At 43.6% G+C, this 19,084-nt stretch overlaps 1 protein-coding gene across 1 annotated transcript in view; it reads left to right on the top strand.

Moving 5' to 3' along the window:
- MBTPS1 (membrane bound transcription factor peptidase, site 1) overlaps window positions 1–19,084 on the top strand; it is a 362,069-nt gene that overhangs the window by 161,554 nt on the left and 181,431 nt on the right. Inside the window, exon 4 of the mRNA XM_085638544.1 lies at window positions 12,237–12,440. Coding sequence (XP_085494670.1) covers window positions 12,237–12,440 — 204 coding nt within the window. The remainder of the gene's footprint in view (window positions 1–12,236; window positions 12,441–19,084) is intronic.

Genomic DNA, 19,084 nt, shown 5'->3' with positions numbered 1-19,084 from the left:
CACACACACTTCATCATCCCTCTACACACACACACACACTTCATCATCCCTCTACACACACACACACACTTCATCATCCCTCTACACACACACACACACTTCATCATCCCTCTACACACACACACACACACACTTCATCATCCCTCTACACACACACACACTTCATCATCCTTCTACACACACACACTTCATCATCCTTCTACACACACACACTTCATCATCCCTCTATACACACACACACTTCATCATCCCTCTACACACGCACTTCATCATCCCTCTACACACGCACTTTATCATCCCTCTACACACTCACTTCATCATCCCTCTACACACTCACTTCATCATCCCTCTACACACTCACACACACTTCTCATCCCTCTACACACTCACTTCATCATCCCTCTACACACACTTCATCATCCCTCTACACACACTTCATCATCCCTCTACACACACTTCATCATCCCTCTACACACACTCACTTCTCATCCCTCTACACACACACTTCATTATCCCTCTACCCACACACACTTCATCATCCCTCTACACACACACTTCATCATCCCTCTACACACACACTTCATCATCCCTCTACACACACACACTTCATCATCCCTCTACACACACACACTTCATCATCCCTCTACACACACACTTCATCATCCCTCTACACACACACTTCATCATCCCTCTACACACACACTTCATCATCCCTCTACACACACACTTCATCATCCCTCTACACACACACACACTTCATCATCCCTCTACACACACGCACACTTCATCATCCCTCTACACACTCACTTTATCATCCCTCTACACACACACACACACACACACACACACACACACACACACACACACACACACACACACACACACACATACATACACACTTCTTCATCCCTCTACACACACACACACACACTTGATCATTCCTCTACACACACACACACACACACACACACACACACACACACACACACACACACACATATACACTTCATCCCCCTACACACACACAACACACACACACACTCCATCCCTCTACACACACACAACACACACTTCATCATCCCTCTAGACACACACACACACACTTCATCATCCCTCTAGGCACACACACACACTTCATCATCCCTCTACACACGCAATTCATCATCCCTCTACACACACACTTGATCATCCCTCTATACACACACACACACACACACACACACACACACACACACATACACACACATACACACACACACACTTGATCATTCCTCTACACACACACACACACACTTCATCATCCCTCTACACACACTTCATCATCCCTCTACACACACTTCATCATCCCTCTACACACACTTCATCATCCCTCTACACACACTTCATCATCCCTCTACACACACTTCATCATCCCTCTACACGCACTTCATCATCCCTCTACACACACACACACACACACACACACACACACACACACACACACACATACACTTCATCCCCCTACACACACACAACACACACACACACTCCATCCCTCTACACACACACAACACACACTTCATCATCCCTCTAGACACACACACACACACTTCATCATCCCTCTAGGCACACACACACACTTCATCATCCCTCTACACACGCAATTCATCATCCCTCTACACACACACTTGATCATCCCTCTATACACACACACACACACACACACACACACACACACACACACACACACACACATACACACTTCTTCATCCCTCTACACACACACACACTTGATCATTCCTCACACACACACACACACACACTTCATCATCCCTCTACACACACTTCATCATCCCTCTACACACACTTCATCATCCCTCTACACACACTTCATCATCCCTCTACACACACTTCATCATCCCTCTACACACACTTCATCATCCCTCTACACACACTTCATCATCCCTCTACACACACACACTTCATCATCCCTCTACACACACACACTTCATCATCCCTCTACACACACACACACACACTTCATCATCCCTCTACACACACACACACACACTTCATCATCCCTCTACACACACACTTCATCATCCCTCTACACACACACTTCATCATCCCTCTACACACACACTTCATCATCCCTCTACACACACACTTCATCATCCCTCTACACACACACTTCATTATCCCTCTACCCCCACACACACACACACACACACACACACACTTCATCATCCCTCTACACACACACTTCATCATCCCTCTACACACACACTTCATCATCCCTCTACACACACACTTCATCATCCCTCTACACACACACTTCATCATCCCTCTACACACAGTTCCCGCACACTACCATACACATCCCCACCGCACACAACCAACATCACCAAATACATACATACATACATACATGCATGCATGCATACATACATACATACATCCCCACCACACCTGGACTTCTCTTTTACCACCACAACACACCTCCCTTTCCACCCATCACACATTCTCCCCCCATTAACTACGTAGGTTAACACACTTTGCAAACCACTACACACAAGCATCACTACACATGCACTCTTTCCACCATACATGCACTTTCCTCACAGCCACGTACACACTCCACTCCACTGGACTTTATGGTCCATGGGTGATGGGGGGGGAAAAAGGCCTCTACCCCTAACAATTGTTCACTTGCTCTCTTCAGTAGTCTCCCCATAGCCTGGTGAAGAGACCGTAGCTACCTTCGACTAGTGATGGTGTTCCATTTAGAGTATATCTCAGTTCACCATAACATTGTGTATTTAACATGTGTATTTGTAAAGCACACGTTCACCCATGGGCATCCTGGTGCTGAATAGCAAATGTTTATCATTACCCCACTCAATGGTACTCCTTTTATCAACCCCAGAGGATGAAAGGCTGACGGGATTTGAACCTGTGACTGAGGTCAAACACAGACCTCTACAATGGACGCATTAGTCAACTAAGCTACCAGACCCAGTGTAACAGAGTCTAGAATCTTACAAGAGGGAGCAAAACACATTTATAGCATGTTCAAGTGACCTCGATCTGAATCCACTGAGCAGGAATGAACAAAATGGAGATGGGATCACCTAGTTCACAATGCCATGAATGCTATTTGGCCTAAAACATGCTGTTTCAGGACCTTGAGTGAGTCGTTCCTTCCAGGCCCTTACCACTTTAACTGCTGCAGATACTAGATAACTAAGGGGAGAATCTGCCAATGTAAGTCTTATACTGATTTGGCTCTTTTAGAATAGCCCTTCTTATTTTTCCGAAAAATTATTTTATTGAGTATTTTTTATGTAAATTGTGAACATACAGAAGGCACATGTTGCAGCTGGAGGTCAGTATATTTTACAGGAGGTACATGTGCAGAATGACTGTCATCAGAAGAAGTAGGGTACATTTATTTATTCTGCAATGTTGCAGTAAGCAGGTATATTTCTGTAGTGTCCTCCACCATAAACACCCTAGGGTTGCTTAAGTAGCCTGTCCATGTGTGCCAGAAATCCTCCTTGGATAACCAAGAGTTAATACCGCAGTAATTGGCAGTGGAATAAATACTAATGGTAAACCAACAAACCCAACTATCGTTCTTAGTAAGGCTGTGAAAGTATAGTCGGGCAACAGAATCATGATCTGTTAGGAAAAAATAAATTTGGTAATCGCAGAATACAGCGAAAAGCATGGATGCGATGCCGTAGCCCCGATCCGACACTTTTAGATAAAGAGGGCAAGTCAAGAAGGTGGGTGGGCCCATTTTGTATAATCATCACTGGGGGTGAGCTTGAGGATTGTGCAGCAGGGTTGGACTCTTCGAAGGCAGTGAGCCTACATAGGAAATGTGCTCCCCCCCCCCCCCCACACCCTTGGGTGCAAAAGGTCAGGAGGAGCCTATCTCCACTTAATGACAAGGTGTATTTGCAGAGTCGGCTAGCATCCTTGTGCTGAATAAACGTTCTCTCCAACTCAGCCCAAGTAAGCACCGTTTGATATCGGGGTGCTGTTGCTAGGAGAGTGCAGTCTTCCCAAATGCATGAAATCGAACGCAGCACTAGTAGAAGTGCTAAATCTAGAAAAACAGGACATTACCTTATATGTCTTGGGGTGAGGGATGAAGTCAAGAGCACAGGTCTATCAACTGTGAAGGTTGCTGCGTCCTGAGAGCAAATGTAGGTGGTCTGCAACAGAAATCCAGAAGTGCTGTAAGTAGGGGCACGTCCAGATCATATGTTATAGGTCAATGCTGTTAAGATGGCTTTGAGAACATTGGGAGTCTGTTCCCGGGAAGAAATCATAATTGTGTTACATGAGGTTAGGTTAACTTGTTGAAGGATATAGAACTGTCTTTCTTTAAAGCGGGTATTGTGAAATACTGTTACAGAAAAGTGTGCTCGGTCCCATTTGGCATTAGGTTCCCTCATGAAGTCGGACTCCCATTGTGCCCTCAAGGTGTCCCTTGGGAATCACGCCTGTGCACCTAGTGCTTTGTGCAGCCATTTGATGAGATGGCTACCTGCGCCCATGGTGTGCAAGTCTGGAAGACTTTATGCATGGACGGCTCTGCAAATGTTTTGCGCTATCGGCACCTTAGCACAGAAGTGAGTGTTGTAACTCAGGAAATGCCCTTGGGGTATTGGGTATTGATTGTGGAGATCTTTAAAAGAAATCAGTAAGCCTTCCTGGAACAGTTCCCCAGGATTTCTAAACCTAGAGTATGCCGCTACGTACAGGTAGTGAGTGATGCAAGGGTGAGTTTGGCATGTATCAGTCCTAGTAGAGTGGTTGGGGCATGTAGTGGTGACAAACTTGTAATACGAGCGCTCTACAAAAGCAAACCAGGACAAGTTGCGTGAATTGAGCAGAGGGACAAACTAAGCCTAGTATCTGGCACTCCATCCAAGGCTCCCGCGTAGTGGTGGTATTGTTAAGCCCAATGCCAACACATGAGCGACAAAGCTATTGAAATTGAGAAATTATATAGTAGTGCTCAAAGTCCAGCGGAGTCAGTGGAGCACTGAAGCCTTGCCAGGGCAAACCTGCAGTGACCTACGTGCCAAATTTCTTGCAGAGAAATTGGCTAGGGCCCAACAAAAACTTGCAGGGAGGTGCAGTGGCAGATTGGCAAAATAACAGAGCTAGTGAGGCAGCATGACCATCTAAGAGTTCTTCTCATTAACAATAAGGGCAATAATGCCCTTTCCTTTATATACAATTCCATTGTACAGGTCTAGTAAGTAGGGTAAATCAGCCAGGTATAGCTTGCTTCCAGTGACAGTGTGCACGGGTCCAACATCTGTGTACTCCTGTCCCACTTATGGCAACACACTGAAGTATACAATAAAGTGATGAATGGAATGCTTGAATTAATCTCAGCTACTGAAAATCACTACCTAGCTTGTTGTTATTTTGCACACCATGCCACCTCATTCTGGACCCATCCATATGCAAATCAGTCTTGACCCTGCTCTAATGAGGACAGACCAGCCTGAACAGCCAGGTCCTCCCTGAACCAGATTATGGGTCCACAGCAAGGTATACCTTGGCACCAGTGTCGCACTGTGCACAGGACCAAATCCAACTGAGGGTGATTCACTAAAGTATACGAAAAACGATGGATGGAGTGCTGAATTTAACTCGATCACTGGTAACAATTATTTCAATTATTCCATCCTTAAATTTGTTTTATACGTTAGCTTGTCGTCTCGTCGCCTTAAGTGGGATAGGTGTGCCCAGACGTGAGTCCAGTGCACACGGTCACTGGAACCAAGCTATAACTGGATGATGAGCCCTAACAGAACTCCTCCTGGGCTGCTTGATTTCCGGGTCAGGGAGGACCTGGCCCGGCAGTTCGGGTTGGACTGTTACCACTGGTGCAGGACCAAGACTTATTTGTATGTGGCTGGGTCCAACCTGAAGTGGCATGGTGTGCAAAAAAAGGCTGGTCTGGGATGTAGCTCTGAGTAATTACCAGTGGCTGAGATTAATTCAAGCATTCGATCAATTACATTTTTTCTATAGTCTACTTTTAGAACATTGGTATTTGCCTGATGGCCTCTACTAGCTCTTTCAGGAATCCATCCCAACTGTCACCTTACAGCCTGCTGGGAGGTGAGAATTGGTATCAGGAAAGGGAAAAAAGACCCTTGACTGGGAGGTGTGACCCCCTGACAGGATGGCTTGAGGATGGGGCCACCAACTGTACAAGCTTCAAAGTGGCAGACCCTGAGCCCCTGGCACAGGCAGATGCAACACACTCCTGTACCCCCCTCCCCCCCCCCCATGTCCAAGCAGCCAGAGTGGCACCAGTTACATTGAAGGGGGGGTGGGGCTATCCCAGAATTGGTTTTGCAGGGAGAGTTCCTTATTTCCCTATACACACACTAGGATCATGCCTAGAGCTCTGACCAAAGGATTCTGCCATGTTGGGTATTGGCAGAGCAAAGCACTGTGAGATTAATGCCAACTCCCCAGAAAATGATGTCACGGTGGTCTGGGTTGCCCCTGTGTACTTATTTCTTGTTGATTAGAAAGTCTCCCCCACATATAAGCTAGTGTGAGGTATAAAGGTGTCACCCTAGTATCTTTTTCAGAACACCAATGGACCTGAGGAAGGCAAAAGGACTGCGCCTACTGAACCCTGACTTCAGTAAGACAACTGCACCTACTGTAATCTGTGGAGAGAGACCCCCAAGGGCGGGCCCTGCTCCCACTAGTTCACAGGAGTAAAGAATGACTCCAGTGGCTAGTTGGCTAACCCCCCCGTTGAACTACAGGGCCACAGAAAGCTGCGAGAAGCCAATCTTCCTGAAGAGCCCAGCTAACCAATTCCAACTGGACATGATTTGGACACTGCTGGTGTCTTACCTGGGAGTGAGTTATGCCTAATCCCCTCCCACCCCAAGTGGTGTTGCAAAGTTCCTGGGGCACATGAATGAGTGTCTTTGTACTTCTCCTGCCTAAACCTAAATGCTGGGACCTAGAAACCTTTTTAAGGATTTTTGGCAAAAGAACCAGAGGCTACCGCCAGACTGCTAATTATATGCAACCATTGATGTCGTACTCAACTTGCTGATTTACCCTACTGACAGGATCCTGACTTTTAAAAAAATGTTTTAGGCCAAAGGTAGAAATCTTTACTGGGTGAAGGTGCCAAAAGTATCCAGCTGGCGGGAGAACTTCCTTGGGTAAGAACTTCGAGCTTCTCCGGCTCACAGCTGTCCCACTAAAAGTCATGGGTTTCACTGGGACTTAGTCTGAAGGCTACCCAGCCTCATGGAACTACCGTCCACTTCAACTAATTATCCACTTTCTCACAACAAGCAAATTCAGTGTCTGGGTGCAGATTCTGAGTTCAATCACCCCTGAGGTGGAGGTAGAAAGGTGTCTTCAGCATGATGTCGCAATCTTCTGCTTTGAGATCCCCAGGAGGCCAGAGAGGCCTCCAAAACCAGTACATCATTCCTTGCTAGCCCACATGGTAGAATTAAGGTCTACACAAGGCACAGGAGTTTAGCCAGTGGCCTGTTTCCTTTAACTGGCAACTTTTAGTTGTTTCTGCTTGTTGATTGCCTTTTGGACAAAGTGGGCCCTGGACTGGTCACAGAAATCTGACTTAGGAGGTAGGATGGGCTAAATCACGTTGGTCTTGGTGATACTGTTCTTCTGTGGGTAGGAGATGGATTGTCTTCTCTCATGGTGGTTCTCCAGATGAGAGTTCCCCATAATGAATTTTGATGGCTGGGGCTTAAATTGACAGAGGGGCAGTGATGAGAAAGTCAACGAATGAGAGAAGGTCCAAAACTGTTGAGGTGTTCCGTCTCTCTACGATGAATGGGCTTTAACACTGGAATGTCCACCCGGAACGAGCCACGCCAGCTCAGATGACTTTTCCCACATTCCTTCCAGTGAAACAATGAGAACTGCCAAGAGAAATAGCTAAGTGGCTTTTCGTCTATTTACTTGGTGGGGAGGTCGGAGGACAGTGTGAGAATATGACTTTTTGCATGGTCACCCCTTTTTTGTGACTGGTGCTGTTATTTAAAAAAATGATTTTAATTTTCTCCCTGTACACAGGGGCACTGTTGACCCTTAAAACATGGTAACATTGGATAATCCACAGTTCAGATCTTTAATTTTCCAGAAAGGCCATAGTAGATGGTGCAAGAAATGCCCCGATGGCATGTAAGGTTAAATTTCACTTGTAGACTGACACGTAGATTGTGCCATCCACCATGCTAACAAGGCAGACTATTGCATGTAGGAAGACACTGCACGCTCGTTGATGTAACTTACCCTGACGAAGGGCTGATTGCCCGAAATGCATCGGAAGGGACTTGGACTAAAAGCTATGGATTATCATGATTTTGATTCATAATCATTTGTTTGGATTCATCGTCATTGGTTTAACGTGATATTACAATTTTTCCCTATGCGTATTGGAAAAACACATTAAATATTCAAAACTACAAACTTGGATGAAGTGTTGAGTTGTAAAGATTTGAACAACCCCTGGAGGGGTTCCTGTTGTGCCTAGGGGGACAGACCCTATTCAGGCTACGCAATTTAGTTTTTTTTTTACAAGGCGAACATGCCTGTCAGGCCTCTGTGTAGGTTGAGTGCTGCAGCTTTTAGCCCTGTTGACGGTCTTGCCAAACCAACGTTTTTTGACTGGAAGGTTCCCAACTTTTAGAATATTAAGTAGTTCAGCCCCATGTAGGCCTTCTATTACACAAGGTAGAATGCCTAGTATTTTGAGGCAGAAACCTGTAGGAGTTACAAGGTTGGCATGTTCCTATAGTGACTATCCTCTAGATGTTATTTTTACTGTATAGGGTAGTAGCCATTTCTATGCGGAAAATTAAAGCACCAATAAAATACAATTTTTTTAAACTTTGTTTTAGAATAAGCTAGGGAGCCCATTCAACCACTGTGGAGTCATTAAGTTCAATCGTGAAGTTGGCTCTTCGATAAATATACAGCAAAAGTAACTTTTAGACAGTTATTCTTTTCCAGCTTGAAGCTCCAGTAGGCTAATTCGCTTTAGCTTTCCTGCAGCTGCCTTCCCTATCGTGCTTCCCTTTGAGATATGAAATACTGCTTCGCAAGCAGAGACCCTGGCTTGAGCTTGACAGAATGACTTGAATGAGATGGTACCCAGCTTATTTCAGGAAGGGCAGTTGAGGAGTGCCCAAGAACTATTTTAATTTGAAAGTAACTATAGTGAGCGCTGTTTATGGTTTAGTGAAATGTGAGGACTGAGGAAGACTGACTTTTTGGGCCCTGTGGACACTGGTTATCCTGGCTCTATTTCACTTCTGGGAGGAGCTGCTCCCAGAAACAGTTTGGTATAGTTGAGTATGAGGGGACTGCTCATTACCCTGGAGACATCCTTGTGTGGGCCACTAGCCTCCTCCAGGGGCTGTAAGGTTCTGCCATGGTTGATTTCACGGCGAATAGTGTGGGAAGGTCTATAGTCAGGCAAACAGGATTTACTGAAAAATAGACTGGTTGCCCTAGGAACTATTTACCCACTGTCTAGGAAGTGTCCAGGAGTTACCCACACCCACTGGCTAGTGAATTGAACAAAAGCAGCTCCTCCCCCACAGTTCCTCAGAACATATCTGGATGTGCAGATCATTAGAACAGGAAGAAGCCTGTTGTTGGGCCTGTGTGTAGCCTGAAGGCCTGACCACTAGTACCCAGGACTACAAAGTAGACTTCGGGTCGATTGTCTGACTGCCTGCTTGACTGCAGGGACATCAAAAGCTGTAAGAGGCCTTTTCTTGGAGTGATTAGTTGATCAATGGTCCCTGGCTGGACTATGCTAGTGTCCTCTTCTTGTGGCGGCCCTGTACTCTGAGAGCTATCCCAGAGATCCAAGGAGCCTTAGATGTGCCCAAGTGGAATAGCTCCAAAAAGAAGAAATAGTTGGGACGTTTTCAACCACCAGTGAACTGGGACTAATCACCCTAGGTGCTACCTCAATGGGTAAGAAAATCAGGTTGTACCCACTAGGAGCTCTTTGCTGCTCAAAAGAAGGCTTCACTGGACCCTCGTATCGAAGATATCTGGCTTCGATCCAGCTTGCCCAGCCTTGAGGTTGGGCTAGGGCAAAAAATAGGCCCAAGCACCCAAATAAAAAGAAGCCCTTATTTATCGAATCAGATAGATAAAAAAATGGTCCATATTTGCATATCAGGCCAGTTTTTAACTTGTAAAGACATGCTGTATGGGTATTTTGCAAGGTATGGGAGACATTAAAAACTGGCCCGCTTTGCCATAAAACCGGCCCATAAACTTCTAAAATAAAAAATAAACGGCCTACACACTGACCTATCAGATAAGCCCATTGGCTACAGCCTCATTGTCCTATAAGCAAGTTCGACCTTGCCCAGCCACAGCTTCGAGGCATGTTCCGCTGAAGGTATTATAGCTCCTAAAAGTAAATCTTGAAGGTGCTACATTTTTCTGGCTGCCAAGAGGTCTTTGGGTGCAAAATTTTATTTTTCTCAGTTTGGAAATAAAAACTTTAAAAAAAAAAAAAAAAAGGAAATTGTCTTGCAAATACCAGCTGTCTGCGCAAGACCTTAGCCAAACGGTATCAAACTTTGAGAGGTCTTCATTGGACACAGCCTTCAACGTGGCCCTGCTGGTTAAACATCTAAGTCAGAAGGTACATTCTTTGGCCGGGCCCTTATACTAGGCTTAGCCAGCCTCAGGTTCGTTGCCATTGACCTTGCCTTGTGCCTTTGTCCTGATCTACACCAGTCATAGGTGCTATATAGTTTATTGCCGCTTTTTAACCTAAAAACTTTAAAATTCATATGTCTGGTTCCCTTATTGGATTTTAATAATTTAGTGTAATTTTTTTATGGTTTTCTTAATTTTAGAAATTGTTAGATTTTCCTCATGTTGTCTTGTTGACTTTTTAGTTGTTTTTTGAGCTGCTAAATACTGTACACACTTGTCTGCAATGTGGCTTACGCCTTCAGGGGTTGAGCCCAGGTTTGCATTATTGAAGCTGTGTGGTTTGACCTGACGGGGTTTTGAAATTCTTACACCTTGTCAATGCTTTATTATTATTATTATTGGTATTATCATTATTATTATTTGTATTATCAGTAGTATAATTATTCTTCCTATAATTCTTCTTCTTAGTATTATTATTAGTATATGTATTAATAAATGTACTAAACTCTATTGTAATTGTTATTATTTTTATTAATAATCAATGGGGAAACATCTTCGTTTCTGCAGTCCTCCCACCGGCAGTGAACAGATTAACTGGTCTTTAAGGATTGGCAACGTTTCAATGTTTCTTCAATGTTTTTCCTTTAGTTCCATTTAATTGCGGAAATTAAAAGTGCAGCATAGACTAATTTCCTTTACCTTAGTTTATCACGTGGCCTTACCCTTTCCTTGTTCTATCACAAATGGAGCAAATCGATTTTACTTTATTTCCTTTTGTCCAGGCTGCTGATTTCAGTAGCGGTAAGAACCCGAAGCAGTGAATTGAATTCTCAAAACCTACTTTGATTTGGGAACCATAGGAGCCAAGGGGGTTTCTTAACTCATAGGTTGTATCCTAGAGAAACGGACCGATGTGTCGCATTCATTGAGGGAGAGATTTTGAACATCTGTCATATTAAATCCTAGCAAAAATGGAGAGCTGTAGCTGGCAAAATTGAAGCACCCCAGAGAGCAGTAAGAGGGAAGATATAAAATTGGGAGCCAATGTGCGGTAATTTGGGTTGTTTGTTTAGGCTTTCACATTGCAAACTGTTGCGTTATAACATTGGGACCACCTCCATAATCCATGTTGGTTATTGGCATTGGATTTGCGGTAATGCTTTCCTCCGCACTGCTGCATCATTTTTCAAAAATAGCGGTTCTCCATATAATGGAGAACACCTTATTAGAAGTTTTCGCTTCCTTAATGTAAATTTTTCCAAGCTGTAGGATTTTTCTGTTGCTCATTTTACAAGTGGGTGTGGCTTAAGATCACTATTCTGTTAAACAATTTCAATGTTAATAAATCACTTTGTCTACCTGCATTTAATGTTTGCAACAGCCTGTGTCCTTTTTTGAGAACAGTGGGAGTCTTGATTTAGGTTTCAATAGAAGCCTTTGATACACTCCACAAGAGCGTGTGCTTGCTTAGGTTAACTCTTATTGCTTCACATCTAATGTCCTTTCTGTCTTTTCTTTACTAGCTGAACCATCCATTCCCTGCAATGAAACCAAGTGGTCCCAGAAATGGCAATCATCACGTCCGCTAAGAAGGGCAAGTCTCTCCATTGGCCTTGGGTTTTGGCATGCAACTGGCAGGCATTCAAGTCGGCGGTTACTGCGGGCAATACCACGGCAGGTGGCTCAAACACTACAGGCGGATGTCCTTTGGCAAATGGGATACACAGGTATTTGAATGTTATTCAGACCGCTGGGGTGTTTCTTTGCTCATTTTATGTGGAGGATCGTTGTGGTGGATGGGGATGGGTATGGTCCCATTTATATTGTGTTGGCTCATTGGGTTGTTAACAGTGCCATTATCTGTCTCCGACTACCCCAGTTATATTTCTCAGCTGCTGAATGAGTAGCATCCATGGAGGTGTAGCTGTGAAGTTCTCTTAATTTTCCTCGCCTAATGCACACACTTCAGATGTCCAGTGGTGAATGTTTTTTTTGTTTTTTTTTTAAACAATTTTTATTAATACAAACAGAAAACAAAAGTACACCTTTCGTCAGTACATGTTTCATCCGTGTGGTACATTTTGTTGTCATATTAATCAATTTCTGACATTTAGTGAAACTGTCCTACAATTACATCCGTGAATGTTTGACCATTTTACCTTTCCTCCCTCTAGACTGCATTCACTGCTGGGCATTGTTGTTGCTCTATTGTGGTTTATGTTTTTGATGGTCTTAATCTTTCTCACCCTACCCCTCGTTTGATTGGAATTCTGGCTACATATAATAGTGAGTCGAGCCATGGTATGAAAATGAACCCAGTCGGAACTGCATTGTCTCGCAGTTTGGCAAAGGTATTTGCCACTGCTCTCTCCTGTGCAAAGAAATGATTGGTAATTACCCTTATGAAGCTCTGGGACCTAGTTTCTCTTCATTCTTTCCCGTCTCATCTGCATTACTAGAACTACACGAGTTTCTGATGTTGCAAGTAAATCTTCCTAAATTTGCTTTTCAAAACATTTTCTCATCTTACTCTGACATGCCTATACCAACACAGTTGCCAAGCGTCTTTATTTCACTGGCTTTCTGCAGAAGTGCAGGAATTGAGGTAACACGAGGCCGCATGTGCATTGCAGATTGTGGTTGTGTTAGTAAAATTGATACTAGTGCACATTTGTTCCTTGGTGTCAAATTTCCCTTGTGTGTGTGGAAAAAGTATGAATGATTGGTAAACTTATTACAAGCAAATGAAATATTAGGAGTTGCATGCTGGAAAGACATTGTATAATCTTAAAGCGTATTACTTAATCTAAGATTAGACACCTTGCCAATCATACCCTTGTATCAGAAGATAAGCCTTTGAGAGTAGCTCCTTCTCTCCCTGTTTGCTTCTTGTTGGTGACAATGAAGTCACAAATTATTTCGCATTTGACTTTCACAACGTTATTTTTCTTTGGTATCCATGCATGCTTAATTTTGGTTTTAATATTATGACATTAAGTTTATTTCCTCACTTTGATTGGTATAAAATAATGGTTTATAAATGCATTATGATATGTAAGGAGGGAACATTAACACTAAAGAGAACACAATCTTTCACTGTAGACAAAAAGCTTATTGTAAATCTGTTACCTTTAGCTCACTGAGCAATAACTCAATTGATTTTAAAAATCCAGCACAATTGACTTTTCCGCAACCCAACAGGTACCACAAACTAGTACCAACACCACCTGTTTTCAGCGGGTGGCCTATTGGAGCCACAGGACAGAGGAGGAGGTAGATCTTACCTGGGCTAGCTCAGGGTACACCACCACAAGGAGGCATAGGTACTGGAAACAATATGGGATTAATCAAGCCTCGACTGACAATTTGCGTAGTCCGGAGGTATCCCGTGCAGCCACTCCCTAAGTCTTCCATTTATTCTAGTCTCAAACCTTCTTTACACAGATGAAGAATAAAGGAAGTGCAGGCCACTCACACAGTAACGTTTTCTGTGTGAGGATGTACATTCCCCGCGCAGGAAACGTCACTGTGTGAGGGTCCTTCACTTCTTTTAATCTTCATCTTTGTTGGGCCAGAGATTAAGGTTTTGGGTAGGTGGTGCTGCAGGGCATTTAGGCTAGCCATAAAAGTTCAACGTATCTCCCTCAACCTTACCTCCGTAGTCTGGTGTAACCTCACTTCAGATCATATCTGGTGAAGGGGATGTGGTGTGGGATGGGGTTTACACTTTAAAATACAATGAAAGTATTTTAAACCTTTTGACCACCCCAGAGCTTTACCAGAAGGTCACCGATCTAATCCATAGGTCGAAGTATCACATCTGGGAAATCACTTCACCGTGACTGGGTGAGGGTAGTCTGAGTTTTAGCGAATCCTGGGATGGATATCATCCTTGAAATGAAAGTAATGAGCTTGGGATTCAGCTGTGTGTGGCAACCCTCAATGATTATTTGAATTCATACCTACCTTGAATAATCGCTCGAATTGAGAAGTCTGAAACCGAACCTTCCCAAATTAAAGACTAGTGGAAGTCCTACCAAGGGCCCCACTTCTGGGGTAGTTGACCCTCCAGTTGACTCAGAAATCTCCCATGAACTGTGTCTGCTACATCTTTGCTGGGAGCTGAGGGGCATTGTTTCCCGCACACAAGACTGTAAAGAGATGTAAGGTGTTTTGCCAGGCGTTGAGATGCTTCTTTAGTTTGGGCTCCTGCAATGTATTTCTCAATGGGTCATTTTAAACTCCATTCGCCTCCATAGAAATTACTTTCTTTTCTCTGTCAATGGTTTTACAGTGGGGAAGAATGCACCTTCTCCCAGTCTCTGACACAGTTATTCTCTGTCTCTTCTGTCTATGGGGCTTAACACAACAGCTCAGGATGCTGAAATGGATAGGTGGTGTGCTAAACATTCAGAACTATCCCATATCCTGATAATCACAATGGCTGCAGTATGCCAAGTCAGACAACGTAAAGTTCTACATGTCTTCTTGGCTGCCTCTTGGTTCCCAGTGTCAGGGCATTCCCTGTTGCCAAGGTTACCCAAGCTAGCTAACTTGGTAGTGACGGCCCATTCTATGATGGGTGTTGGTCTGTTCTGCACCAGAAACGGTTGACAGAAATAATCTATCTTTCTGTAGTAGGGGATCTCTGTGATAGATAATTAATCACACATGACAGAGAAGCAATCAAAAAACATATAAGACTGTGCTGGACGCTATAAGTGGGAAAATCAATAGATATCTTAATACTGCCCTCACACACTTGAAAGTGTCATGCTTCATCATAGGGCCGCATCATACACCCAGGTGCAGACCAACACCTTGGATGGAGCGCAGTTTTTTAGTCTATACAATGAAGAGAAGTGGTGAGTGTAAAGTATAGAAAAAAAGACAAACAGAATAAACACAAAAGTGTAACTCTGAAACAGAGGAAACAAATAGTCTCCTGGAGAAAGGGACCAAAAGAAGTGCAGAAATAGATCTAAAACTGTCTAGAGGTTCACCCACAAACTTTATTCTTGTCAACCTCTGGCAGGATTAAAATAAACAAAATGGGGTATTCAGGGAAGGTAACGACCCTACAATCCCCACTGCTAAAACCAACATGTTTCTGCCAGTTTTCTATGTGCCCAACCGGATCACTCTGGCATTCATCAGGGTGTTGGTCCCTATTGAATGGTCTATACCACTACTCGGGTATTTATTTACCTTTTTGATCGGGGTATTACCCCAACGTCACTCTATTTTGGGATTTCCAAGAGGATATACATATCTACAACAAGAAAAGAGGAGAAACGGATCGTGATTTTCCAATCTCGTCGTTCTTATAATTATTTGCAATTCTCATTGTATTTCCCACGCATCCAATAACGTGATAAATAATCTCCATTGCAGCCTAATCTTCTAACACACCCCTAACCCCATGCCAGTGGACACCACAACCCACAAAGACCACTACACCAATTGTTTGAGTGCCAAAACATTCTATATGTGTATATATATTCACAGTGCTTTAACTTTAAAAAGGGCATGTATCTACCACCGTGACTCTCTCTAGATCCTCCACGAGGAAAATCATGTGTTTTTAATCAGACTATCCATAGATAGCATCCAACGCCCAATGGGAACTTATGTACTCACAAGAGTTTACGAGTCCTGTTCTGAACCCGGGACTGCGGGGGAGGGTGCTCTTGTCGTCACATTCTGGATAAAAACGGAGCATCACTATCAACATAATCAAATTAGTGGAGATAGTTTATCCCTCAATTATCTTAACCACGCAGACCAGTCCCTTTGCTTGGCCATAACCCGTCTAACACGCACTCACTTCACTGCTCAACTCTCCCACAGTGAAAATACTCTGGGAACTAGGGGTGTGGCTGGGTGGCCGATCGACTTTCAAGCCTCAAAATACTTCGTGCAAATCAGGATGTCGATAGGAACTTACTACTCCAAAGAGACACTGTCTCCTGTCTCCCCTTGTCCGTCCTCCGATGATACGGGTTCCTCCCTTCAAGCCCATATTTAAGGAGCCGGTGGTCCCGTACGCGCTAATCACTGCCCGCTCTGTCTACGAGCTACCCATAGTGCTCTCCACTTCTTAGACATAGAAATAGGCCCTCACTCTGATCTGTATATCCCAATACATCTATCATGGCGGCCATTTTTGAGTTCCTAATATCCTCTAATCCTGCCTCAGTGAATTAAAAGAAATGATCTTATGAGACTAAGGAAAGTGTGTATTTATTCTTTGCGCTTGCATTTAGAACACATTAGTGAGTAAGATGTATAGTAATTCTCACATAATGTACCAAGAGGATTGTTCCACGAAGTTGAGCAAACTACTGCCTCATCATCTGCCCCTGGATAAATACCCATTCGATATCTCTCTGTATCGGATTCATTGTTGCATGATACCATATAATTGGAACCAAGGGATTCCATCGTTTAATCCTGTAGTGTGACTGTTCAATAGTTCTACCCATCTTTGTTCTCGCATTAGAAGGAAACTCGAGATGTCACTTATGTTTGGTGGTATAAATGGTTTGTCCACCACTACCCATCTAAGGTCCTTCTCATTATGTTGGTTCTCAAGGAAGTGGGCAGTAAGTCTCGTATTAGTCTTACCACAACGTATGGTACTCATGTGTTCCAAAATGCGAGTTTTTATTTTTCGTGTTGTCATGCCAACGTATAGTAATTCACAAGGGCACTTCAGTACGTAAATCACATTTTCAGTGTTGCACGTAGTATGTTGTCTTAATTCCCAGGGACTATTAAGACCAATATCAATATTTTTCCCATTCATTGACAAGGGACAAGCTCTGCAATAGCCACAAGCATAATGCCCAACTACTGGTGGTAAAAACTGATGGCTATTATGCAGACTCACTGCGTCCCTATCTGGTCTCGGGCGTGTGTTCACAATCATATTCTTAATACTCACACTCTTCTTGAATGAGAACAAAGGGACAGGTTGGTTTAACCCATTCGAATTTAGAATCTACCATTTCTTCTGGATGATTTTTTTAAGGTGGTTCGAGGTTGTGTTGTATGTGGTTACACAAATACTCCTTTCCGTTGTCTCTCTCGTATTTGTTTCTAGTAGGACATCCCTATTACAATTCCTAGCTCTTTTTTGAGCTTTCTTGATTACGGACTCGGGATAGTCTCTACTCCTGAGTTTGGCACTGAGATTCTCTGCTTCCTTTTTGTAATCCGCCACATTGGAACAGTTTCTGCGAAGGCGCAGAAACTGCCCGTAGGGTAGATTTTCCCTCAAAGACCGAGGGTGGAAGCTCAGGAATGATAATAAATTGTTCCTATCAGTTTCTTTATGGAACACATTACTAGTCAGAAGCCCTCCCTCAGCTTTAATATTCAGATCGAGAAAGGGGAGGGTATCATTCGTAATCATTCCAGTAAAAAAAAAAGGAATGGATTCCTTTGATTAAGCCAGGTGAGGAAGGTTTCAGCCGAAACTCTGTCTTCCCCTCCAAATGATAAGGACATCATCTATGTACCTATGCCAATCCCTTATGTTATTCTGGAAGGGATTGGTAGGTTGAAAAATCACTTCTTCCTCGAACTTTGAAACATAAAGACAGGCCAGACTAGGGGCGCAAGAGCTCCCCATGGATGTACCGTGGGTCTGTAAATAGAATTTGTCTTCAAACTTGAAGAAGTTCTTAGTAAGTGCCAATTCCAAGAGGCAGAGTATAAATGCCCTTGGTGTCTGAGAATATTCTTTTTGCAGAGGACTGGGATTTCCAATCACCCTCAAGGTCTCTCGTTGGGGGATGTTAGTATACAGGGATTCTATGTCCAGCCCAATTAATAGGTCTTTATCTACATCAAATTCCAAGTCTTTCATGAGATTCAGTACCTCTCGAGTATCTTTAAGGTATGCAGGCATCTTTTGTACAATCGGACGAAGATAAAAGTCGCAAAATTTGGACAGAGGTTCGAGGATAGAGTTCACGCCAGAAACGATAGGCCGCCCCGGTGGGGGTCGTACAGGTTTGTGTACCTTAGGTAAGGTTTAGAAATAAGGTACAGTTGGCTGTTGATTACACAAAAATAGTGCCTCCTTTTGGCTGATCCAATCATTCGTCAATGCTTCCTCTAGTAGCGAGGCGATTTGAATCCTTAGTTCTTCTGTGGGATCCCTCTCTAGAATGGTGTAATTCCTTCTGTCATTCAACAACAGAAGACATTGGGCATTATAGGTGTCTAGATCTTGGATCACTATCGCCCCGCCCTTGTCGGCTGGTTTTATTACTACTGATTTCTCATCCCTAAGTTACGTAAGGGCCTTGTTCTCCAATGTAGATGGATTAAAGAAAGGTTTTTTCACTCTTGTTGAATTTGA

This window comes from Triturus cristatus, chromosome 12 (assembly GCF_964204655.1).
Source record: "Triturus cristatus chromosome 12, aTriCri1.1, whole genome shotgun sequence".
NCBI lineage: Eukaryota > Metazoa > Chordata > Amphibia > Caudata > Salamandridae > Triturus > Triturus cristatus.
Note: the sequence above shows the minus strand (reverse complement) of the source record. Positions and strands in the feature narration are given on the sequence as shown.